The sequence below is a fragment of the Aulonocara stuartgranti genome (genome assembly GCF_965226115.1).
Source record: "Aulonocara stuartgranti genome assembly, chromosome: 22".
Lineage (NCBI taxonomy): Eukaryota > Metazoa > Chordata > Actinopteri > Cichliformes > Cichlidae > Aulonocara > Aulonocara stuartgranti.
In genome coordinates, this window is record NC_138957.1 from 34,479,712 (window position 1) to 34,506,118 (window position 26,407).

Consider the following 26,407-nt stretch of genomic DNA (forward strand, 5'->3'; position numbering starts at 1 on the left):
AAACTGTTGCAACATCTCTTTCATTAACATTGCAGTAAATGCCAACACGATCATAAACTTGTGTCTTTAATTTGGCTGTGGCAACAGGGGCACTTGCTAAAATGGTAGGAAACCTGGGAGGTCAGCATGGCCAAAACAGTGCAGCTAGTGCCTGCGGATGTGACGTCACTTTGTCTTTGTCGTCACTTTGTCTCCCTGCAACAACCAGGTGTAAATAGGTTCTTATATTCACCACCTGAGCTAGAGCACAAGCTTATTTCTAATCCTCTGCTCAGTTTTCAATTTTCAGAGCTTATACTCTACGGTCTTTAAACATTTTCTTTCTTCGAGATTTGTGGTTAAATTATGTCTCTTCTTTCTGTTATTATTCATTGTGTTTTTTGTCACTGATTTTTTAAAATACATGTGTCTAAAATAGAAAGTAAAACAGTTTTATCGTGATCAAACAAAACCAGGACAACAGAGAAGTGGTTTCACCCATTTTTGGTTGAGAAGAAAATGATTTAAAAGATAATCTAAAACAGTCCCTGGATGCACAATCAGAGGTCATCTTAGCATTAAAAGGTACAACATAGAGCCACATAATCGAATTTAAAACTGATATTTTAGGTTAACAGTAGAGATTCGCATTAATAACCTGGCTCCAGTTCAATAAAATGTAAAAACCACACATAGACTGACAGATTTTCCTCAGTGATCACCAGAGGGAGATAAAGTACACACTGAGGATACTTTTGTTTTTCTTTTTAGGGTCACTGCAATGCTCATTTTCAAGGGCCATTTTACACGTTTTAACACAACCAGAGAGCGTCCTGGTGTTCTCTGCTACTTCAGAAATCTCCATGGATTCATACACTCCACACTTGCTGACATTTCCATTTGAGCAACGAAAAAATTAGGAAAAGATTTCAAATTCAAGGCACCTTTAAAATGAGCAATTCAGCCTGTAACGTGCTACATTTTTTGTATCTGTTTAACAAAACATGTTAAATTTCATTGTATATGATTAGTATTAGCCACTGAATGCGCGCCCTGCTTGTTTAATCTATAGACAGCATGGATGTAACACTGTGAAATCGCTCATCGGTTAATGAAATCCTGTTTTGGAGTCTCATGCTGATAGTTTTTGCCTTCGTTATCTTTGCTAACAACTATACTTTATTTACAAAACAAAACTCCCTGATATAATATTTTATTCAATATGACCTGAAATGAGTGGCTAAGGCAGAAAATGATTATTTACTGCAGTAATAGAGCGAAGAGTCCAAACTTTTTTCCAATAGTCTTCTGTGCAAACAGATTTCTTTTTGCAACTAGAGGTGTTGCCCCCTGCTGGTCATTAAAAATGCCTTTAAAAAAGTTTAAAATAGATTTTAAACATTTATATGATACATTTTAAGTCATCCAAGAAATAACTAAGTATATTATAGTATACTATACAAGTTCTTACACCAATCCAATCTAATTTGTTTCCCTTGACCGCAGTGGAAAACAGCGTGAGGTCAGGGAAGAGCTGTTCTGCTGTGTCGAAATGATCAGACTCTGGTCGATAATGAGTTAGGAATTGGATGTGGACAGTTCATAAGCTTGTAAAAATAGCCATGTAGATGAGTATGAGTGAATATGCAAGCTGGTCCTCTGTATTATGTCTTTAATAGGGATAAATCTGTTTGTTTGGTTGGCCTGGTCAGCACTGATGTGCTGGAGGTGAAGGGAGACCTCGCCGAGGGAAAGGCTTGTCAACCTTCAGCGATAATGCAGCAGAAAATGAGATAATTACAATGCGAGGTGCTCCTCTATTACTCCGTCCCTCTGGATGGCCTCGCTGTTTTGCTCACTTCACAAGCATTTCATTGCTTTTTTATCTCATCAGTGCTTTTTGGGGAAAAAAATCCTCTTTGTTGCTCCCTCATGTTTTTTTCTCATCTGCCCCCATTTATTTCTCTCTCTCTCTCCTTCTGTATATATGTTTCTCTTAGTCGCTCACCCATAGCTAACCACAGGGATTGATGCCAATGACGATGTGCCGCTTGTCTCCCAAAGATAATCCCATTAAACTCAGGAATTTAATTATAGATTATCTCACACTCTCGCACACACACAGAAGCGCACCCAGAGACGTTCGCACAGGTGGATGTATGCACCTGCCCGATAATACTCTTGCATGCAGGCAAAGACACACCATAATAGACAACCGTGACACACACTGAGCACACACTGGCTTCACCCTTTTGCCCTATCAATGTGTATCAGTGTCACTCTCAGCATTAGCAGCGTCACCGGTCTGTTTTTAGAGCAGCAAGGACACAGCTCAACACGATTCTGCACAGAACAAAGGAAGAACAATGAAGTTATGGTGAGCTCTGTCCAGAACGCAGTCACAGTTCCTGTAAACTCATCAGTTTAGAAGCATTTTCAGGACACGACGGTGGATTTGCGCCGCAGGCCAGAATTTGATTTGGTGAAAGTAAAATTTTATTGGTGAAAGATCACTGGAGTCTTTGGTTACACCACCATAACTTAACCAAGTTACAAACAAATCGGGAAATATCACACAACACCAGTGAAAATATAGAGATACAAGTTTTAGTTAAATCATGAGTACAAGTTAATATGGAAAGCACCTTCGCTGTGTGGTAAAAAGTGGATAAATTAGCGTGTACGTGCATTAAAGGGACAAAACTAAAAATCAAAACAGAAGAAACAAAGCTGGTTAGTTTCTCAAGAGCATTTCTTTCATCTCTCATTCTGTAAAGAGTAAACATGCTTTTAGCCTTCTGCCCTACACATGGATATCTACTAAAGAAAAACATCTGCTGGGTAAAAATGAATAGGATGCACAAAATATGAAATCCAGGCAATTCATTTTCTTTTTTACAGACTCCCAAACAATCAGTAAATTAGCTGCTGGAACTGACAGCCCTCATTATAAACAGCTTCAATTTAAGGCTCGGGGTTTTATTCAAGCACTGAATCATCATAAATTTAGGTTATATATGCTTAAATGCAGATTTTTGGTAATTACGCTCTGAAAACTTTACATTTTCACCACCAGAGGGCAGCATTTTGTCAGTCGGTATGTTGCTACTGTTCTTTAATTTCTTTAATTTCTTTTTTAGTCCTTCCTCATGTCCCCACAAGGATTTTCCCGTTTTCAGGCAAACATTGTAACTAACAGTTGATGTGTTTAATGACCCACCTGGTTAAACAGGTTAAATCAGTATCACAGGAAAGTACAGCACGGCCATAGTTCAACTTCACTTGATATCTTTTTAGTGCAACACACAATTTTTGCTTGTTATGTCATATTTATCTCCCTACAACATGAGCATTACACACACTGAGCATCATGTCGTGTGAGTATAGTGGAGAAGGCTCAATTATGTAACCATATATACATCAGCTGAACCCCACTGCAGCACCAGAGAGAGGCAGGGAGACACGCAGCGCGAGAACCGGTCCTGCCTTCATCTATTTTTACCTCCTCTGTCAGGCAAAGAGCCTCTGCACCCCATCATCATCCCTCCGTCCATCTCCTCCTTTTTAATTAACCCTCCTCTTCCTCTCCCCATCTCCCTTCTGAGTCATCTCCCTCCCCTCCTCCCTCTGACACACACTCGCACATATATATCACCCCCTCCTTCTCTCCTCTTCTCTTCCTCCTCCCCTCCTGTTTCTCTCTCTCTCATCGCTCTGCCTCTCCAGTATTTTCTCAGTCGCCGTAAAAGGCAGAACTCACTCACACACACACACACACACACACACACACCGGCATCAGGTAAAGGCAGGAAATCCTCTCTTCCTCTTTGCATCTTTGTGTTCCTGCATCATTGTAATTGCGTGTCTTTTCTGTGTGCTGCATAGCGGATACAGAAGGTTGTGCACGAGAATGAAATGCTTCAGTTTTAGGTCTTACTGCATGTGTGTGTGAGAGGTCGTAGTCCAACTGTGTATGTGTGTGTGTGTGTGTAAGACCGGAAGTCATGCATGTGTGTGCATGTACTGAAAGATGTGTGTAAGCGTCAGTTTTAGATGTGTGTCTAAATGTTGCATTGTTGTGGCTTTCAAAAATGTGTGTGTGCGTATACAGGAGGAAGGAAATGATGTGTATTTGTCTGTGTGTGTTTTGGCAACATGCACATAATCTGTGTGAACAACCTCTTGCAAGAACGCATTGGTTTGATGTCTTGTGGCAGCTTGTGTGTGTGTGTGTGTGTGAGAGAGCTGCAGTTTTAGATACTAATTTGTGGTTTATTTATGTGTGTCATGGCTTTTTGTGTGTGTGAGCTGGTTTGTGAGAGGGGGAGGAGGGTTAAAGCTTTCAACTGTCATTATGAAGTGTAAGTGTGTGTGTGTGTGTGTGTGTGTTTGCTAGATGTGTTATGACAAACTATCTAACAGAAAATGTGTGTGTCTGTTTGCTGCCTGCATTTCCTTTGGTTTCTTGTAAAATGGCTGTCAAGTGTATTGCGTGTGTATTTGGTCATGTGAGTCTTGGCTGTAGGAATGCTATGTGTGTGTGTGTGTGTGTGTGTGTTTGTGTGTGTGTGTTTGTGTCTGTGTGTATGATCCTGCAGTCAATTACGTTTGAGTCCTCGGTACATCAACCGTGTATGTGTTTCATTGAGAGGCACAAATAGGTGTGTGTGTGTGTGTGTGTGTGTGTGTGTGTGTGTGTTAGTGCTTTTGCAGCAGGTACATTTATGAGTGGGGGTTGACAGAAGCAACAAATATTAATCAATAAATAAAGTACAGCAGTGAAAATTGATATGACATGAGATACAATGAGATGGTATTAAAACAACAATATTTCATAACTTGTCCTACATTCAGCTTTTACAGCAGGAATCATTATTTAATCATTCCAGGAACGCGTCCTCAAGGGAAAAGTAACAAACAATAACTGAAAAAAGGAAAGTTAAGGGTTTTGAAAGTCTTTACAGACTAGTGAAATGAATATGGGCGACCTGGTGGTGCATGCTGGCTTAAATGGCCTTAGGTGTGGATGTGAGGTGTCCGTGTGTGATGGACTGGTGATCTGGGTGTGTCTCACCTCTTACTGCATGAAAGCTGGGATAAGTTCCAGCTACGCTTTGTCAGTAAACTACAGAAATGGATGGATGAAGTATATATGATTAAAAAAATAGTGAGATATAGATTTTAATTGATTTGAAGCAGCGATAGATGTTTATTTTTTGCTGTTTGCATGTCATATTTCAAGCAAAAAGGATGAATGCATCATGCATTTGTCTTACTTTGTGGCTAGCTTCTCTCTTTATTGCAGCTGGTTTGTTGTTTTTCATCCTTTAACCAGCGAACATCTCAGAATGAAAGAAGCTCTATCTCGTGCATTTGAGCTTCCAGCATGAGCACCGTCCTGATGAGTTTATGGTCCCATCTTAAGTCGATAGTTTTAAGGCTGATTGAATACAACATGAGGCCTGTTTTGTATATTTCAGTAACAATTAGAGCCAAGGAGGACTGAGGGTAAGCTTTGCTGTGTGACCGACTAGTTGCTAGCCTACGCAGTGTCCATCGATTTCACAGTCAGCTCCATGACAGCTAGTTTTAAAAAGCTGACATGGCTCAGCTTCGGGCTTCACAGCGGGACTTCAGAAACCAGTGGGAGATGCCATGGTTGCTTTGGAAATCTTATATTTACTGTATGTACATATAATGGCTTCGAGGCCTTTGTGGGATTGCACTTTGAAGTCTGTGACTTCCTGAGTTGAGTCTCCAGGTTCAGAGGTTTATGATTCTTGAGCATGTCACACTGGGAAATAGCCACTATGACGTTCTGCCATTTTTACTTATATATCCAATAAGATCACAGGTCAAGTGAGAAGTAGCGTCATTTCCTCAGACTTCTATAGAGCCAGACATCTTTTTTTGAAACCACAGGATTTACCGCCTTCTGTGCTGACTCCACTTTCCAGAAAGAAAAGCTACGTCAGTCTTTGTCTACAGTCTAAGCACCATCAGCTGTTCCTCTCAAAGAGCCAAGGGTTAGGAGTAGCACATCAGTCAGTTTATCAATTTGGCACATTTACAAAAATGTTGTTTAATATGTTTTGTAATTTTAGACTGAATGAACAAAAGTGCATCCATCTATCTCAAAGGTATAGCATCTGTTTACACACTATAGTGACTCAACTTCCCTTGAGGGAGAAGAGGCATGATTCTGTAACATGAATCATTAACACTTCGTTTGCTTATGGTCGGAGTGGATCTGAGATTGTGAATCGAAGTCATATTGCATGATGATCTTTGTGTCTCAGGAAGACTATTTGTTACTGAAAATTTTAATCAGAATCAGCATACTTTATTAATCCCGAAGGAAATTAGGGAGTGTATCTCAAATTTCAGGATGGATGGATTCTTTATCATTGCACATATACAGCTGTATGAATAAATATTAAAGAGACTTTTATTTTTGTTTTTAAAAAATATGTTGAATCAATCTGAATGCAAGAATCCGTCTCCAGCTTTCCTTGGTGGGGTGATTTCCTGCTAAAATGTGTTTGTGTGATTCTACAGTCAATCTTTACTGTGTGTGTTTTCTGTCTGATGCTTTTTAATATGGCAGCACTGAAAAAACCCCAACATGTCTCTGATTTCTTGGAAAATGGCTGTACAGAGCGTGTGTGTGTTGGCAGCAGGAGTCAAATGCGTGTGCGTTTGTGTTTGATCCGACGCTTGATTGTGTTGTGGTCTGGTGTAACAGCAGCGCGTGTTCGGTTTCTGCATCTCCGGCTGCCTGCTGTGACGCGTGGGCGGACGTTAAGTGTGCGCGAGTACCTGCGACAATCGCCAGCTGAAGCTACATGTGTGTAAACGTCGACACATTATCAGCATTACATACAGTATGTGTGAGACTGCTTCACTTCCCAAGTGTGTGCCATAATCAGCCTTCTGTTCCCTGCCTTCCTCCTCCTCCCCTTCATCCCTCCATCTCCCCTCTGTTCTCCAGCCAAACACAGTCATTTAATTATTTATCTTTCCCTCTTTTCTCCTCTTTTTTTTTTATCTCTCTCTATCGCTCTCTCGCCCTCCCTCATTTCCACTCACTCTCCATTTTGTCCTTCATCACTCCCTCCCTCTCTCCTTCCTCCTGGCCATTCCCTATGTCTCTCTCTCTTTCAGTTTGCATATATTTAAAGCCACATTTTAGCACTTGTTCCTCTGTCTTTGCCTTTTTCTCTCCTTCTACGGCTGCTTTCATTTGTTTTGTTTACGTGTTATTTATGAAAATAAATGAACTGAAAGTGTTAAAAATAGACTGTAAATAATCAGGGCTTTCACTCACAGGAATAAATACTGACCTTTGCATCTGTTTGCTCTTTGCTGTATATAAAAGATGGCAGCATGAATTGCATCACCCAGTAATTTGTGCACTCCTGTTTGAAGCTTTTAGTTGGACATTTTGTCGCCTTGTGTTTTGGTGCCAGAATGAGTGATCCTAATTGGTTGAGAGCTACATAATTAGCTAATGCTAGCTAGCTTGGTTTGCAACCATAGACTATACATAAAAAAGATGTCTTGAAGTTCATTTAGAAATATGTTTACTATTAGTCCAGAAGGGAGATGAACCAGGGGATGTTTTCAGTGTGACTGACAAGGCATTAACCAGTAGGTGAGCAGCATGCACAGCCAGATGTTGTCCAGTTCCAAACCAGCTGAGACTTCATAGTGGGACTTCTTTAGTTACTGGGTGATGTCATGGTCACTACATTCATCTATTTATATAAAGTCTATGCCCGCGGTCCCCAACCATTTTTTGCACCACAGACAATATTTTCACAGACCGGCCTTTAAGGTGTCGCAGATAAATACAGCAAAATAAAATAAAATGACCAAGACAAAAACTGTGGTATTTTGTAAATATAATAATAAACATGAATTGACCGTGTAATTGTGTAACTTTATTAGCAGCGTCCTTAACATCCTCCTCTCTGCCCCTTAATGCTCTCTGGTCGCTATGGTAAAAACCCTGGAAACCATAAATTTCAAACCCGAGCCTCAACTCTCGCGGCCCGGTATAGACTCAACCGGTACCAGTCCGTGGCCCGGATGTTGGGCACCGCTGGTCTGTGCCATGAGTCAGTTCATGAGTCATATAAAACAGCTAGAGACCAAAATCATTGTAAACATGTTTATTTCTGCTGTAGAGATGAACAAGTTGAACACTGTAACATTGGAGTCCATGGGGAATGTCTCTGTTTGGAACCAGCCTCCAGTGGTCATCAGGGGACCTGCAATTTTTGGCACTTAAGCGTTGCCTTTATTTCTCAGCCTTGATGGGTGCCATTTGATTAAAGTACAGTCTACACGGGCACATAGAGTAGGAGGGAAGGAAACAGATGGTAACGTTTGCCACATTAGCCATGCACCGTGCAATAACTAATGCTCCTGCGAAGTGGGAAAAGCCATCAAAGTCCTCAGCTCCTCAGCTGCTAGCAGTGCAGGAAGAACATTAGTTACGTTAGGTTTTGGATTGTGGAGCATTTTGAGCACCATTAAATTAGATCATTGTTCATTTATGCAGTCTGAGGGCTTTCAAATGGGAATTTGTTTCTTTTAGTGCTTCAAAATGTGGAATATCTTAGGTACAGAAAGTGGTTGTTTTAAATATTTTGTGAGTTTATGAAGAATTTGAGGGTAAAATGGGTAGGTGGTGTTATTTTTATAGGCTGTATTCTTCCTCTCGCTCATTTCTCTCCTTCTCTTCTGATGATTTTCATCACATCTGTCTTGCTCTTTTTCCTTTGATCCTTTTGTCCCTCCAGCCACATGCAGAGACACACAGAGTTGATGTTTTTCTATTTCTTTCCTTTCCTTGTGTGCCCTCATCTCACTCTCCCTTCTCCTCGTTCACTTCCTCTCTGGCACGCCCTCTTTTGGTGCTGGTACATTTTCTGCTGAGCTCTGCAGTCTCTGGTAGGTGTGGTGTGTTCATGGGTTCCATCCCTCTCTGCTGCTGCTGCTGCTGCTGCTGCTGTAGAGCTTACGTAATACACAGCAACGTGCCCAAACAGCACCGGGCGAGATGGAGAGAGAACAAGAGCGAGGAGAGAAAAGAGGGATGGAAATGAGGGTAATGAGATAATCCCATTAAGGTAGTGACAGATCAGGAAGCAAGAACATGTGTGTGGATATGAGATTGCTGCATGCAGTTAGTAGTGATATTAATGCACAACTTACATTCAAATGTCTTTATATTAAAAGAATGCATCGCCTCAGACTATGAAACATAAACATAATTAGGTTTCTCGATGCATTAAGACACAAGTCTCTTTTCATTTGCAGGCTGTAGGAGGCACTGAAATATTTTTTCTCTGCATAAATGAGTGAAACCATGACTGGGAGGCCACACAGCAGATGACGCAAGACCTATATATCTGCAAGGCCCTTGAACAGTCCTGACACAATAATGCTATAATTAAATCTCCAGGCAGTCACTCGGTCGCCTTAGGAAAGCAAGTTTTACCTCGTGAAACTAAAACAGTTTAGATGAAAACTGGGGATTGTGGGGTTTCTGAGGAGGTATCTCATGCGCTGCTGCTCCAGCCCAGGGAGGAACTGTTTGGAAAAGTCTGCAGTACGGCAGGGTGGGGCTCCAAACAGCACCAAAACTTTAAAAAAAGAAATAATTAAACCACCCACACATCCAGAGTGAGCTGACGCTTCAGTATGCTGGTGGCACCTTACAGTATCTGCTTTCTCTTCTGCTGAGCACCATTTATACACTTTACTCATTATGCTGACACTTTTATCTCCTGTGACTTACGAGTGTAAGAACTGAATAAGCATAAATTTTCATAAATGCCACAATAAACCAATGGTGAGGGGAAAATGGGTGGAAATAATGTCCCTGAGCTGCGCAGAGGAATCGTGATAGAGCAGTGCTGAGCGAAGGAGTCAGAGGACAAGAGGAGTGATGTGACTTTGCATTGGGTTAAAAGGAACACACAAGGGAAATGGTGTACCTGGTGGAAGAGAAAGAAGGTGACACCTGGAATTAAAAAAAGAAACAAACGCTGCCTGATGTTTGCAGGAAAGATTCACATAAGCAAAAAGGGTTTGCATTCAGGATGTGAGTCAGATAAATACCGGGGGAAATAACAGAGGAAGAAGAAAGATAGCACAAGGACATAAATTATATAGAGAAATAGAAAAAAGTGACAGAAATCACTTTTTAAAATGTGCTCCCACAGGAACACCGGCAGGTTAACTCGACAATAAAACGAATGAAGATAGGCCAAGGAGACCGTCTTTATTTATTTCACCTGGCTCGTTTTTCTGTTTATGTTTCTACAGTTGGGAGATTTGGTCTCATATTACATGTTAAGTATATTAAATCTCAGACTTTAGTTTATAACCTGTTAAAAAAGTTAACCAATGAGTTCAGAGCATATTGTGTAGATGAACTCATAATTAAAACAATCATTAGTTGCCACCATCATTTCATACAATTATTTTCCACCATGCTTAACAGCAGGACTCTGTTTCTTTGGTTGTTTGGAATCCTTAACATCAGCATTTTAAACACCTCCATGTTTTTCTTCTGGAGCCAGCAGTGACCGTAGTTGGACTAAAGGGTGACCTGCTAACTGATCAACTAAGTCTAATTACATCCAAGTACCAGTCGTATAAAACACAACAATCAGACACATGTGGAGCACAAACCTTTTCAGACAGGATTCATCCGCAGTTAGAGGCTGCCTGTGTTTGCGCTGGTCGATGAAAGTGGCCGTGATCCTAACAGTGATGGCTTTAAAAGCATTTATCGTACTAGGCTCTAATCATATTATTTTTCATGTCTGCGCATGTCTGTTTGACAGGTTGCTGTAGTTTTACAATTTCACTGGCAGCTGGAAGCCGGTAAGCTACTGTAAACCTTTTACAGTAAAGCTCCTGTGAAGACTGCAAATTTCATTGTCTTTGCATCATTTCCAGTGACGTTACTCTAAATGGCATTTACAGAAAAACCTTCCCTTGCTGTAAATGTAATGGAATTGGAGTAGTGAAGACTTACTTTAATGAGACAATATTTTCCCACAATTCTTTGCCATTTATGATTTACATTCAAATTACTGCCTGTAGCTATGGCAGTGTCATAGTATTCAATCAGCAGAAATGAGCTACAGTGAGACTTTTGGAGCCAACTTTTTGGGGAAGTACAATTTTTTTAATTTGCATTTTTCAACCCCAACTTTTTTGAAAAGTACTCTCATCCCAGATCATACTCTCTGAAACATATTTAAATCTTAATATGACCACAATTTACACAACAATCATCACATTGTGTTAAATAAGACTGTGATATGAGTGTGATATGAGATACAGGGTGACTCAAGATTTCCAGAGAAAGTTGCTCTCTGCTGGTCTTTAGGTCTGGAAGCTTCCTCCATATTTCAGAGATAGAAAATTAAAGTGACATACCCTCTGTTGTGCATTCATACAACGTGGAGCTGACTTATCATTATTGGGATTCAATTGAACTTCTAAAACAATGTTGCCACATCTTATCTATACGTCTGTAACCAAAAAAGATGTATTGTACAGAGATATGAGGATGAGCTCTTCCTCCGAGCCTCCATATTTCTGTCAGTGCTTCTGAAGAGGACAGCCTCGGCGCCAGGTTTCTGCAAGCTAGCTGGGAGCCAGATTTAGCTCACAGATCAATAAAGTATTCATACAGTACGGAGGGATGAGGATGGCATAAAAAGCCCCTTTTTGATGTATCGCTGCAGTTACAACGCTGAGTGCCTGGACTGTCAATGAGAAGGAAGAGGGGAAACACCACCGCAGGAGAATAGAATTAATGAAAGCTTCAAATGCTCTTGAGGTTATGGCAATAATGTCACAGTGGTACAGAAATTAAAAATTCAACATCAAAGTGATGGAATACATTTTTAATCTTGTGCTGTGGAGTTCAGTCTCTCTGGCTGAGAAACAGAATTTGAAAGCTTTAAGTTAGTTAAGGGTACACGAGAGATTGAAAGGCCAGTGAAAGAGGCTCTCTTGGTTCTTCGTGAGCCATCTTTGACTTTTGTGTTTTTAAAAGCTGATATTTAAATCATCTTAATCGTATTCTAACATTTGCTCGACTAAAGGAAACCTCCTTCCCTCTGGTTTGCACAAAAAGTCACAAAACTCTCGCCTCCATCTAGTTCAGAGTGCAGCAGCTCGGCTTCTTTCTGGTTTTAGCAGATGGTATCACATCACCACAATCCTGGCTTCTCTCCACTGGCTCGAAAATGGGTTTGAAAATTGAAAAGATGGAATTAACATAAAAAACAAAGCGAACCATGAGGTGTAAAAGTAATACTGACAGCTGATAAAGGAGGGTTAATGCTTCCTTTATTAGCTCATTTAGCAGAGGATACACTAGACCATCCTTTATGAAAGGAAAGGAGATAATGTCACCCCGCAGTCGATGGTTACAGAAGTATAAATAACTTAATCACACCAAACAACATGAATGACAAGCAGTGCACATCATGTAAATGTTAATTATAAGTGTGCTTGCCATTGTCTGCCATAAGCTGCTGATATGTTTTGAACCTCAACAACAGGCTGTTAAACCCACAGCTGATCTCTGAGCATCACAGTGTGGTGATAAAATCTGCTTTTCTATTTAGTGTTACTTTAGTTGTTGCTTCATTGCCAGATTTTTAAACACCATGACAACAAGCATCAATCATCAGTGTGAAGGTTGACCTCTAAATTCAGATTCAAGTAAAAGCACTAAAAAAGCAAATAAACAAACCAACAAAACAAACATTTCAACCTATTAAAAGTTAAATACCAAGAGTGTTTGTGGCTTATTGCACATAGCATCTGTACCAGTATAACATACTGTATAGGCACATTCTGAGCGATAGTCCAGTCACTGCTTCTGTATCTAATGCACATAACCACTTTTAACATGCATGGATTTAGAAACAGCATTAGCGTTCACGTGCTTTTTTTCTTCATGTTTTAATTCTTGCATTTAAACAGAACAAAGGTCCAGAAACAACCAGAAGAAAAGTGTTGGCTGCAGTGGCCTATTTCGAAGAATACCATGTAGTCAAGCTGTGTTTTTTCTTTAAGTGTCAGGTTGCCCACAGAGGAGCATCCTTCCTGCATTAGCACTGAAAGATTTTCCGAGATCTCTCTCCTGGGATACAAGAAGCAGCAGTAAACAGCAGCGGTAGAAGCCTAAAAAAGCTTTGCCAAGGTCAGACTGATGGCTAAAACCCCTGCTCAAAACCTTTTCTCTAGTTTCTTTATTGAAAGAGATCAAAGTTTTCAAAGTATATTAACTTAAATAGATCAGTGATCGGAAGGGCTACGAAGGCAACATCATTTTTACTTCGATCTCTTTTATGTATTAATGTATACATGTGTTTAATTGTTGGGGGTCTTACTGTCTGAACTGCATTTATACAAACACAGTCATTAAGTATTCATTATATATCATGATGCAGAAAAATACACAAACTCAAAGATTACTGTAAGAAATGAAAGAAGTGATACCGTACGCAGTCGCACCAGTGTTCGTTTGATTACATTTTCCACTTTATATATTTTTCTTGGACTCTAATAAATTAGCTTTGCATGATTCCTCGATCAAAATAATCCTTTTTGATTTAAAGTGGACCTCAGTGCATCCTTTAATTTCATTCCAGTTTAGCTCCTCACCTTTAAACAAGCTCTCCTCTGATTGGCTGCCCCTCATAAACAGAAAGTTTGAACAGACTGTGGGTGGCGCTTCTCTGCTTAAGCTACATGACAAATATATCACCTTCTAATGTAACATCTGCCATAAATTCATGATGTGAGGAATAAACTGATACTAAAACATTTCAAACAGGATCAAGCCCAGTGATTATAGCACCTATTCTCAGAGTTGTACTATTTAGCAAATGTTTTGAAAGGCATGTTGCATTTGTTGGGAGCTTTCTCTGTAGTAAATTAACAGATTGTTGGTGCCGTGGAGAATATTCCTGGCTGCAGGAGGCTGTGTGCAGGAGTAAAATAACAGAGCTTTCAAAGTAACAAAGGAAACTGTGAGCCAGTGAAACAGAGAGGGAGAAATCGGTGTGAAGAAAGAAAAAATAAGATCTATCAGGCTTTGATTCACAGTACTTGTTTGTATGATCAATGCCTCGCTAGTTTTGTTGACAATGAGAAAAATATAGCACATCACCACGAAACCAGAATAAATCAGCAGATTCCAGTCTGGATAAAAGCAGCGACGAACTGATGCATTATTTAAAACTCCTCTCTCTCCTACTGAAGTTTTTCTTTTTGCTGCTTCCAGAAACAGAAAAGTAACTGCAGTGTGTGTGTGTGTGTGTGTGTGTGTGTGTGTGTGTGTGTGTGTGAGAGAGAGAGAGAGAGAGAGAGAGAGAGAGAGACAATGCACTCCTCTGTAGTGAGCTTTGATTTCTGCATTGATGTTGCTCGCCGTCTCCCCTGGCAGGCTGCCGTGTGTTTGTGTTCACTGTAAAAATAGATCTTTTCATCCAGGAGCTGAAGTTTTCTGTGTTTCATCTCCTTGGTGCAGTTAAGGTGAAGTTATAAGTTAAAAACAGTTAACGGTGGGCTGTTTTTCTTGTCTGTGTCTTTCAGGATGTCGATCGTCAGCATAGTTGCCAGGGAGATCTTGGACTCCCGTGGAAACCCCACTGTTGAAGTGGACCTCCGCACAGAAAAAGGTGACCGCTAAAGAGCCTGTCTGAAAATGTCACAGGAAGAAAATAACACAATCTTTACCACCAGGAAAGCAGCTCACACTTACCATGCCAGAAAGCTAAAAAATAAAAATAAAAATGCAGAGCTTGGTAGTTTGAAGCAGCTGTTTGGGACATCAAATCCCCTTCAGCTGGCCTGTAAAATGAAGCTGAGCAACTGCAGGGATTATTAAGAAATGACACAAGGCATAGGGGAAGCAGTCTGAGATGAAGACTTGTCTAATCTCTATCATATCAAAACCTTAATTCTTTCTCTCTTAATTCGTTTTCCAGGTCTGTTCAGGGCTGCGGTGCCCAGCGGAGCATCCACGGGGATCTATGAGGCTCTGGAGCTCCGAGATGGAGACAAGAGCCGCTACAAGGGCAAAGGTATGAAGATGCATCAGCTGAGCTTGCACAGACCGTTACATTCGATGAGAACTTAAAGCTGCATTCAGTATTTATGACCACAAGAGGGCGAACAATGAAGAGATCACTGACTAACAGAAACAGAGTGCTGTTTTCAGTCACTAGTGCTGCATTTATATGATACCAACACACTTCACATTTTATAAAAACCCTCCAAAACAAAATAAAAACATAATAGACATAATATAGATTTTTATAAAAGCTTTATATACCCAACAAAAGTAAAAATACTTAAGAAGAAATAAGCCAGATGTGTTGACAATGACAAAAATATAGAACATTCAGAGACCTTTAAAGTATAAATTACAGTTTTCTAGAAGCTTTCTTTAATTCAGTGTTTGTGACGCTGAGAAACTCTTTGTCCTGTCGACGTATTCCTCTCACAAATAGTTTTGCAGTGTAGATGTTTGGACATCTTATTTTTATTCATAATATGACGCTAAAATGCCACAAAAGTCTTGATAAAGTCCAGCATTTTAAATTTGTCTAACAAATCATTTTTACTGCTGGCGAACACTGAAAGACACTTCAGTGACTATAAAACAGCCATTAAGGCTGCGGTGCTCACCTAACCCTCAAACAAATGAATCCACAGTAAATCTCACCCTAGAGTTGCTGCAAAAGCAATCAGTGCTGATATGAAAATATTTCCAAGTAATTTGGAAGAACACTAATAGATAAAACTGTGCTCTGTTTTCACTACAATTTAACATTATTTGTTATTGATAATTCACGTGTTCACCTCACGTTTTTGTGATGCTGTGCGTCTGATTTCCTTCTTTGTCACTTTAGGTGTTTTGAAGGCAGTTGGGCACATCAACGATACTCTGGCTCCAGCCCTTTTAGCCTCTGTAAGTCCTCACATCACTTATTATACTATAGAGGATTAACGTCAATCTTAAACCTATTTTTTGTTATGTACTCAGTTTAATATAGTACTTTCTTAATCGAACTGACCGCTCAAAATAATTTTCAGCTACAAGCACTCTGTGATTCCTGTGAGCTGAAACAACAGCTGCAAACATCTGCATTAAAGCAAGGATTTCTGCTTTTTTCCCATTATGATGGGAGTGAAAGGGGATATCTTTCATATGGTCATCTCACACACAGATGCCCCACCCACATCCTGTTCTGAGCAGCAGCCAATCAGACAAAAGTTGGCTTAAAAGAAGGAAGAAAATAGCCAAAACATCCAAAACAGCTTGATTATCATGATTATTGTGACCTTTTGATCACACTAAGCTGCTTTAGTTGGAAATAATGGAGCTGGAAATAAATATAATAGGTTCCCTTTAAAGGGAAATTTAATTACCATTATGAATGTCTTCTAATTAATCATTGTGTTGGGAGCCGTGCATTAAAAACTGCACACGTGTTTGTGTGTCTCCACATTTTATAGCCTTAATTAATTAGCTGTTTGAGTTATTGAGGCTGAAAATGTTAAGACTTAAAATGTGAATAATTGTCTTGGAACAAACAATTGTCATCAGACGACAGCTGATGGATTACCATACTGACTATTTAGTAACTCCAGAAGTGGATTTTATATGTGGTAAATGTTCCCAATATGTCATACTGGTGGGATGTTACACTTTTTAAATAACAAAGCATGGTAGTTTAGCCTACATAATGAGTGTTTGTCTTATTATGGAAAAACGATCTCATGTCTTTTACATTTACTGCAACTAAATGTATGTATGTAACACGTATGACTGTAGACTATATGTGAATATCACCACTTATTGTTCTGCTTTTGTCTGCAGGGCATCAGCGTGGTGGAGCAGGAGCAGCTGGACAACATGATGATCGAGATGGACGGCACAGAAAACAAATGTGAGTTGAAACCCGACAGGAGCAAATCAAGATGACTAACAGCACATCATCAGAGTCTAGCAGCCAGCTGGAAATCTCCCCGTTTCTGCAGCTCAGCATCCATTCGTGTGAAGTCACACACATTTTGAAAAATGCTTTGCGCAGAGCGCTTTGCAGAGCGACGAGGGGCATAAATACAGATTGAGCAAAGAGATTTGTGTTCCAAACAAGCTTTGGCACGATCAATGCAAACTCACATCTTTAATAAATAAATGCAGTGCTCATTTATTATAATTTAAAATCATGTTCAGGCAGCAGTGTAATCAGCCCTCAAAGTAATGTCGTTTGGGAGAAATTAATCTCCGCCAGCACGGAAACCTGTCAGACTGAACTGCAGCTGAATGTATCGGCTTTCAACGACAAACATGCTTATACCCAAAGAGCCGTGGCATTTCACTTTGCTTTAGTTTTTACAGCTACACAAATTTAAACTCATTTTTTAAATCTATGGTTAAAAAATAGTGAGATAATCTTTTTAAATTAAAGCAAAAGATAAAAGAATTTAAAGCAACAACATATCGAGGAATAAATTGTGTTTTTCAAAAGAATAACAAAATGTAAGGTAGCATGAAAAAAATGTCAGTAAATAGAATCTGATTTGAATTATGGAATCTATATCAGAAATGCTAAAGTTTGAGTTTAAAGGTTTAACTTTTAACTCTTTAAAAATCATGTAAATTTGAATGGATCCAATACTCACTACAAAATGTTGCAGCTACAGTCGTAAGGTGACAGATACTTCTGGATGTAGGCTTAATCCAGGAAAAATCCAGGAAAATGGCTGTAAATGGAATCCTACCTGCCAAACTTGGTCATGCCAAATACGATCTACATTTAACATTATTTATTTAAAGTTTACTGAAGAAAACAGCATTAATCATCATAAAACCCCCACATCTACCTGTGTGTCAAAGAGGCCACGCTCCTATAATGTAGCCAGGTTGTAAACATGCTTTTTCTGCTATAAAATTGGACCTTTAACAGGAACCGACTCCTTAAAATAGTTTTTCAGGGTAAGTGAACTGAGACACTAGACACTGTGGATGCTAACACCCATCACTTTCTCTCTTATGACCTTTCAAACAGCCACGTTTGGGGCCAACGCCATCCTGGGAGTGTCTCTAGCCATCTGTAAGGCTGGCGCAGCAGAGAAAGAAGTCCCCCTGTACCGCCACATAGCCGACCTGGCTGGAAACACAGAGCTGGTGCTGCCGGTTCCTGTAAGCATTTAAATCACTGCAGAACACCTACAGTGCTGTGGAAACATTCACACGGCACCTTGTTGTTCAGTATGTCACTGAAGGATTATTAGAACTCCATGTAATGTAACATTTCATATATTTAATGCTTCTGTTTACACCACATTTAAATACTTCTGCACACTGGCAAGACGTTTCTACTAAAAGTCTTTTTGATTAGCTGCTATAGAAACACAGAAAGTGATGAATTCGAGGACCTTTAATCGTTTTTAAAGCCTTCTTTCTGCCTTTTTGTTTCCTTTCCTTTCCTCTTCTTTTCTCTTCTCTTCAGGCCTTTAATGTGATAAACGGAGGATCTCATGCAGGAAACAAACTGGCCATGCAGGAGTTCATGGTGCTGCCAGTTGGGGCTGAATCTTTCAAGTAGGAATTCACCTTTAAAAGCATTGACTGTTCATAAAAGTCTGATTTCTCAGCTGCTAGATTTATTTGATTTAATGCATTTCTCGTTAAATCATCCTGCTTTGTTGTTTTTGAAACCACAGCTGGTGTTTCTCCTTGCCTCCTTGTTCTTGCATCCTGTCACAGTCATTAACAGGTATCTCTTCTGTCTCTCAGGGAGGCGCTAAGGATAGGATCAGAGCTCTACCACACACTGAAAGGAGTCATTCAGGAGAAATACGGCCAAGACGCCATCAACGTTGGAGACGAGGGAGGATTTGCTCCCAACATCCTGGAGAACAGTGAGGGTGAGGAACAGATATTTGAATAATTAACAATATGTTTGAGTCTGTTTGCAGCAGCTTTTAAGCCACCTTCTTTAACTGGAGTGGGAATCAGTAGATAGATCTGGGAAAGCTTTGATTATGGAAAATTTCTGTAAACATGATCTTTACTTGACTTCCATTGGTAAACAAAACAAAATCTAAAATGGAATATTTACTGACATGTAAGTTTAATATTACTTAATAGGTTCAGTCATCAGAAATGCTTTAGATGTTTTCCACCTCTCAGTACTGCCTGTCTGCAGCCTGAGAAGCTAACTCATACAGAAGACACGTTTGAGCCTAATCTGGCCTACTTTCAGCACTTACAGCTCAGTTATAGTACTCACACAGTTGTGGCCAAATATGGACCAAACATACCTGAGATGTGGCCCATATATAAATTGGACCTGAGTCAACGCTGTCAGTCAAAGCTAAATGTGGCCCTTCCACGTGGACCACATTTGGGGCAAACATGCCTGCCTACCCGAGAAGCCTGGGGGCAAAAGATTCACTCCATTTCTTATTTTATATCCCCCCCCCTTGTCTCTTTCTTTGTTCTTCAGCTCTGGATCTGCTGCAGACAGCCATTGAGAAGGCTGGCTTCACAGAAAAGGTAGTAGTCGGGATGGACGTTGCCGCCTCGGAGTTTTACCGTGAGGGGAAGTACGACCTGGACTTCAAATCCCCACCAGATCCAGAGCGACACATCACTGCAGAGGAACTGGCTGACATCTACCAGGGCTTCGTCAACAGCTACCCAGGTTTGCTTATTTAAATTTGTACAAAACGCAACCAGTGTTTGGTTCAATGCAGTTCAGTCAATGTCAAATGGTTAAAAAAGTAGTTCTTTATCTAGTGATAAAATAAGTTAATGTGACATAAAGGTGAAATGCTTATTTCTTCAGTAGTGTTGCTGGACTGCAGAAACACGACATGCTTTTAAATCCAAGGTTGCTGACTCTATGAAACCCAAAGAAAAACGGCTTGGCCTTTTAGCTAGCTGACATTTTCAGCTGACTTAATGATTTGAACACAGGACTTCAGGGCCAAATGCTTTTATCTCCACCCTTGTTTACGCATTGGGACGGTGAAAATTCAGCATTTTCTCCATTAGTGGATTACTCTCAGGCTCAGTAAAATTTCTGGGGTTTTTTCGGGGTACTTTTAGGTGGATATTTCTGCTTTATTATTTTCCCTAAAATAATACAGAAGAGATACAGAAACCCTTCAACAATAATAAAGACAATAATAAGGCCAACTGGATTTGGAGGATTTACAAGTATTACAGGTGATATGAAGTTTGTAGAGAAGTCACTTGGAGGGGTGACTACTATCAATGTCAAACTGGATTAAACTCTGTTGCATTAGTCCTTCTCCAGATGAGGCTGACTTTTTTCTGCCGCTGTTCTCTGCAATAACGTTTAATGTCCCCTCTATGACCCATTATATTTTTCCCCATTTAAGTATGTAAGTAAAGATTTATTTATTTCACAGACAGGCAGTCACAAAGGGCTGTGCACAAAGATAAAAATAAACAGAACGTTAAGTAACAAAGTAGACAATATACACAATATAAATACAATAAATACAAATGTAAAAATAAAATCTATCATATATAAACAGCTTCAGTGGTAGAAGCTCAAATGAAACACTGTAAGACTTAAATGGTAAAATCAGTGAGTGCAGAAGTAATCCCTGTGAGCCGAGCTCTGTATGATGTCATTGAGAGAGGACATGTAATCAGATCCATTCATCCATCTTCTTCTACGAATCCGAACTCTCATGGGGCGAGAAGAGAGATAAATAAGGGTTGTTTTGATTCCAAGAATAGCTCTGTGTAACCAGTTGTGCCATGTGTCTCACTTCCTGTAGGGATCTTTTTACTCTGTAACACTCATCTGATCTGGCCTGAAAAGACCTGTGAGTTGTCTGCTATGTGATATACTTTGAAAAGTCTAAAAACGGAGTTCAGGGCAGCTGAAAGAGTTCCCTTTATACCACTTAAATGATGATATCTTGAAATTGTCCAATAATTTCAAGGACTTGTGTTGTGTTATCTGAAAAATTACATTATTGGTTATTATTATTAAATCACTAGTTAGCACTAGCAGTCCCTCTATTGATGAGTAACAGACCTCTCTTTTTTCACTTCCAGTGGTGTCCATCGAGGACCCGTTTGACCAGGATGACTGGGAGGCCTGGTCGCGCCTGACGGCCCAGGTGGGGATCCAGGTTGTTGGGGATGACCTGACGGTGACCAACCCCAAGAGAATAGAGAAAGCTGCTGAGGAGCGAGCCTGCAACTGCCTGCTGCTCAAAGTGAACCAGATCGGCTCTGTCACCGAGGCCATACAGGCGTACGTCTGCTTAGTCCACAGTTCAATGAGAAATTTCAGTGTGGACACGATTCACATTGTGGAAATAAAAACAAGGCCATTTAATAAATGAAAGAAGTTACAAATTCTTACATATTGGGTATTTAAAGATGCATAAATTCAATTTGTCACTGACACAGTGTTGTCCTGGAGCTACAGAGTAACCCTCCACCCCCTCAGGCAGGTCCGTGACCTCGAAGCCTCGGATTGGCCGAACAGCGCTTTCAATCTTTGCTGAGGTGACAGAGAGAGGCACAGCTGTCCAGCTGTCAGTCAAAGATGTGGAAATATAGACACACACATACCCAGTGGATGTCGCTATAGTGTCAGTCACATCGGTCATTACCTGTCAGCCATGTTGGCCTTGTTCCATTTATGGCGGATAAATGAAGGACAGGAAGTGACAGAAGATGTTTAGGATAAGGTTCAGCTATCGGTCAGACATACTGCTGACGTGGGTTGGCACTGCTGCGTATGTTTCTGTACACTTGATGATAAATTTGTGAAGAGTGTGTTTGCTCCAGTCTTGGATGTGTGTATCATCTATAACAGACTTACCAAACTGTCACTCAGGGTTATGAAGCCATCAGTCACAACAGTGTAGCTGGATTAGAGCAGGAGGGGAGGAGGGAGATTAAATGATAGACACAGAGCTGATGACAGTAAAGGTGATGTATTACATCCATCACATGAAAAGCTTCCTGCATCGTGAATCTGATACATTAGCTATTTTTTTTTATAGCTCACGCGAACCCCGAGGGGGTAATACACTTTATGTCTTAATCTTCATGTTGTTAGCAGGTTAACATGCGAGATGAGCCGCAGTTACAAATGAATTATATCAGATTAATTAACTTGTCCAATTAGCACAGCGCAGTTAATATATGCAGCACAGTGTGGCATCAGTGTGTAGAGGGAAGGTGAACTATGTGCTCCCACGACCTTCAGTGCTGCCTCGTACTGTGCTACAGTGGTTAGCATCCAACCCTCTTCAGTAGTCCACCTAAATAAAAAGTGACTCTTAGTGGTCGCTTTTAGGGATTTATGTCATTGTTGGATTTTAGGGTTGAAAGAAAGCAGAGTTTAGCCTTTCTTGTAGGCATAGCTAAAATTATGTTGTCTCTTGGCTTTTTATGTTCTTGTCCCACAGTGTCAAACGTTACCCAGTGAACATTTCAACACCGGGAAACCGCTGTCTGACTGTCTTTTGTAGCTGTCTAGTTTTGGTTAGAGAAAATTTAAGTTATGACGGCTTTGGAGATGTAACTTTGCTATCAGGTAGAGATCTTTCTTAGCAAAGGGAGGTTTGTCTATGGGAACAGTTTTATTATCAATTATTATCCTTTTATCAATTGGAAGAAAATGAAAATGACTAACAGAGTGCTTTGAAACAAACTTTGTCCTTCAGGTGTAAGCTGGCTCAGGCAAATGGTTGGGGTGTGATGGTCAGCCATCGCTCAGGAGAAACAGAGGACACCTTCATTGCTGACCTGGTGGTGGGACTCTGCACTGGACAGGTAAGTTTAGAAGCTGACTCCAACGTTCAAGTCTCTCCTCCAAACCAAAGTCAATGTTATGGCTGATGTAGATATAGGTTTCAGGTTTTTGTCCTTGTAAGGATGTAAGAATCCACAATCGTTTAGCTATTGTTTTTTTTCTTGTTGCCTTTAAAATGTCAGTAAACTAAACTTACAGTGAATATTAAGTTTTGTAAGTTTGTTTTAAATATATAAAATAAATTGTGAAGTAAACTGAACAAGATAAAATAAAGATATTAGTGCATTTCTTCATGAGAAATTTAACTTCAGCCTTATATTGTTTTGTATTATTCTTTAGACTAACTGACTATAAGTGAATGGAACTAAATGTCTAAAATAATTATCAATTCTCTTGGCTTCTAAACACAGAAACACACATTTTATTTTATCTTTTGCTAATACAGTAACAATAAGCAATTTAAATAATTTTCTCTTATGACCTTAATTCTTTAGTATGACCTTTAGCCCATAAAATATTAGCATTGTGCTAATGCATGCTGATAATTACACAGCTGAAGTGCAGGTACACCACAATACAAACTTCCATATTTGTACAAAGAAGCTGGTTAGGGTGGCTGAATGATGCTATCCTCTAGCTAAACTTCTCGTTCACCTCACTAAATTTACATTTTTGGGCTACAGCTCCACAACTGTCCAGCTTCATTCTGAACTATCATTCAAGTGTTTCCCTGTGAAGCCAGAGGTCCAGAGAGTTCTTGGTGTTATATTTTAATATTCTGTTGGTCACCTGCAGGATAATGTTTATCTTACTGTTGCAGATTAAGACTGGCGCCCCCTGCAGATCTGAGCGGCTGGCCAAGTACAACCAGCTCATGAGGTCAGTGTGCTGCAGACAGAGAGGTCTCTCTCTCTCTCTCTCTCTCTCTATATATATATATATATGTATATATATATGTATGTATTTAATGTGAAAACATTTTGAATCTAGAATTAAAATAACTCCAAAAACAGTCCTTTTCTTCAGTATTTACTCATGAATTCCTAATTGGTCCTCTGGCCTGTTGAATGTTTAGTAGCCCCTTTTTTTAGCTTCAGATCAGGCGGCAGCATTACAGTGCAGCTCCTCAGGTGCCTGCTCTGTCCTAGTGCTTACCATCAGAGAGCTAATTGACATGACAGGCGACAGGAGCGCTGGTGTCACCCCATGTGCCCAAGCCAGTCAGTGGCAGGGGGAGGTGGGAGGAGGAGACAGGAGGGAGGGAGATTGGATCGGCTCAGCGGTGTAATCCCATTGGACTGCTGAGGACCTGTTAAGGGTGCAGAGACTTAACGGGGGCATTAACGAGCAATAAATGCTAATCAGCGCAATCGAGCGTGAACACACACACGTGAGAATCTGTTGTGCAGCAGGTAGATGCTGTAACATGAGCTTTTTAACAATGGAAAAACTGAGTTGTGATTTGCATTTTCGCATACATCCTGTTTTATTTTTTATATGACCAATGATCTTCTAAAGTTGATTATTTTGCTTTTATCTAGGGATATAAATGGATTATTTTGCCTGCAGCTGTGGTGCAGTGACGTGGCAGCTTGTCAGATTTTTGTTGATTTGTTGAAGTTTTTATGCAAAGCAGATTATAAGTAAGAAGGCTGTGCTGGACATGCAGATGTTATTTTCAATATATATGATCACATGTCGCCAGTGCAAAGAATATAAACTCTTCCTGGTTACAGGCTGACCTTATGAAGAAGAACAGAAATTATTTCCTTCAAAAACAATTAAAAAATGTTGTTTTTGTTTCTGTCTTCCTGCCACTGTAGGATTGAGGAAGAGTTGGGCGACCAGGCTCGCTTTGCAGGCCATAACTTCAGGAACCCCAGCGCTCTGTGAAACTGACTGACGAATGACTTGCAATGACACACACACACACACACACACACACACACACACACACACACACAAGGAACGAGCCATGTATAAGGACAGATTACAGATAAGCAAAAGAAAATAGCTAAAAATAACTAAATAAATAAATTATGCACTGAACTTAAAGGTAGGGAGATGAAACTGTATGCACACACACACACACACACACACACACACACTCACACACACACACAGTGAGCAGATGCAACACGTGTAACGCACATGCAGGGGAATAACATAAAATCTGAATATTTATAAGCCAGACATGCACTGTTACTGTAGTTTTAAAGGAGTAGTTTATGTACAGCCAGAGGACAGACCTGCAAAAATAAAGATTAACATTGTAAACACAGAGAAAATAATGAGTAAAGATATCAGAAAACCATGAAGACTAATGCTCGCAACTGACAGAGAACGATGCATTTGTAAGGAAAGCAGCAGTTTCAGGGATGGAGTGAGGCTAATAACTACACACTGTAAACACCTGAACACTTACACACTCTGCTATGTCACACTCTTACCTGGACACTCGAGTACCTGCACTCCTCCCACTTCTGTCCTCTTCTTTCTCTCTATTTTCGTCTCCTTGTTCTTCTTGTCGTGTCTGTCTCTCGGTTCCAGTTGCTCCCTTTTCTTCTCGCCCAGACGTGATTCTGATTATTTGTCCTTTGTCCATGCTTGAGATCCTGCCTCTTTCTCAGAGAAAAAGAAGATAGAATATATGAACCCCGAGTCCCTTTGTTCCTTCGGTTCCTCCTGAATGTCTTTAGAATAGCTGTGATCAAAAAAAGAAGAAAGAAAAAAAAAACACTTAAAGAGAACGCTTGTCATTGAAAATAATGTGAAAATATGTGAAATAAAAAAGATGGTAATTTACAATTTCAAACACAGCTGAAGGAGTTTTGTCGTTTTGTGTCTGAATCTTTTTTTCAGTGAAATGTCAGAATATGAGCATGTGGAGGTTTTTTTGTATTTTTTACAACTTGTTCAGCTCAACAGCCAACGAGCTCTGCCAGGGTGAGGCATCTGTTTTCCCTCAGTCCGCAATTCACACAATTCACCGCTTATTTTACAGTAAGCATGTGAGCAATGCAGTCAAACCTGCACACATTGATCACTAACGGGTCATCACTCAAACTGTGAAGATCAAGATCACATTTGGTGATATACTCGCAAAAGCTGTGAATTGTGATGAATATGAGCTCCTACATCACCGATCTTCTGGTTTTTAGGTCCCAGTTTAGTTCAGTAAGTTATGTATTTTGCTATTTGATGTGATAATATTTAAAACTGCAAACTGGCTTAAAACTATAGCATCTGCTTGGGGAACTTATAATCAATATACCTTCGACAATACAGGAGACTTTTTTCCATGAAATTAAAATTGTACCATTAACATGTGACTGAAGGACCAACGGTGTTCAGCCATTATTTTGTTGCTCCAGTCCGTCCACGTTTCTTCTGAGAGCTCAGCTTTATCCTCTGGTGACGACTGCTATCATGGAGTCATGAAGGGAGCTCCTGGAGGGCAGTGCCTCCATTAAGAGGAATCACTGAGAGGATGGAAACAATGTCACCTGATGGAACAGCTACGATCTCTGGCCATTTCATTAGGT

The 26,407-nt window shown here is 40.1% G+C and overlaps 1 protein-coding gene across 1 annotated transcript; it reads left to right on the forward strand.

Annotated features, from left to right (window-relative positions):
• The first annotated feature begins 3,663 nt into the window (after positions 1–3,663).
• LOC309699633 (gamma-enolase) lies at positions 3,664–25,681 on the forward strand. The gene is made up of 13 exons (XM_082522742.1): positions 3,664–3,778; positions 14,623–14,708; positions 15,018–15,113; positions 15,945–16,003; positions 16,916–16,985; positions 18,111–18,244; positions 18,555–18,646; positions 18,842–18,972; positions 19,554–19,751; positions 21,146–21,347; positions 22,774–22,882; positions 23,683–23,741; positions 24,686–25,681. The coding sequence occupies exons 2-13, from the start codon at positions 14,624–14,626 to the stop codon at positions 24,753–24,755; spliced, it is 1,305 nt and encodes a 434-aa protein (XP_082378868.1). The 5' UTR covers positions 3,664–3,778; position 14,623; the 3' UTR covers positions 24,756–25,681.
• The last annotated feature ends 726 nt before the right edge of the window (positions 25,682–26,407 follow it).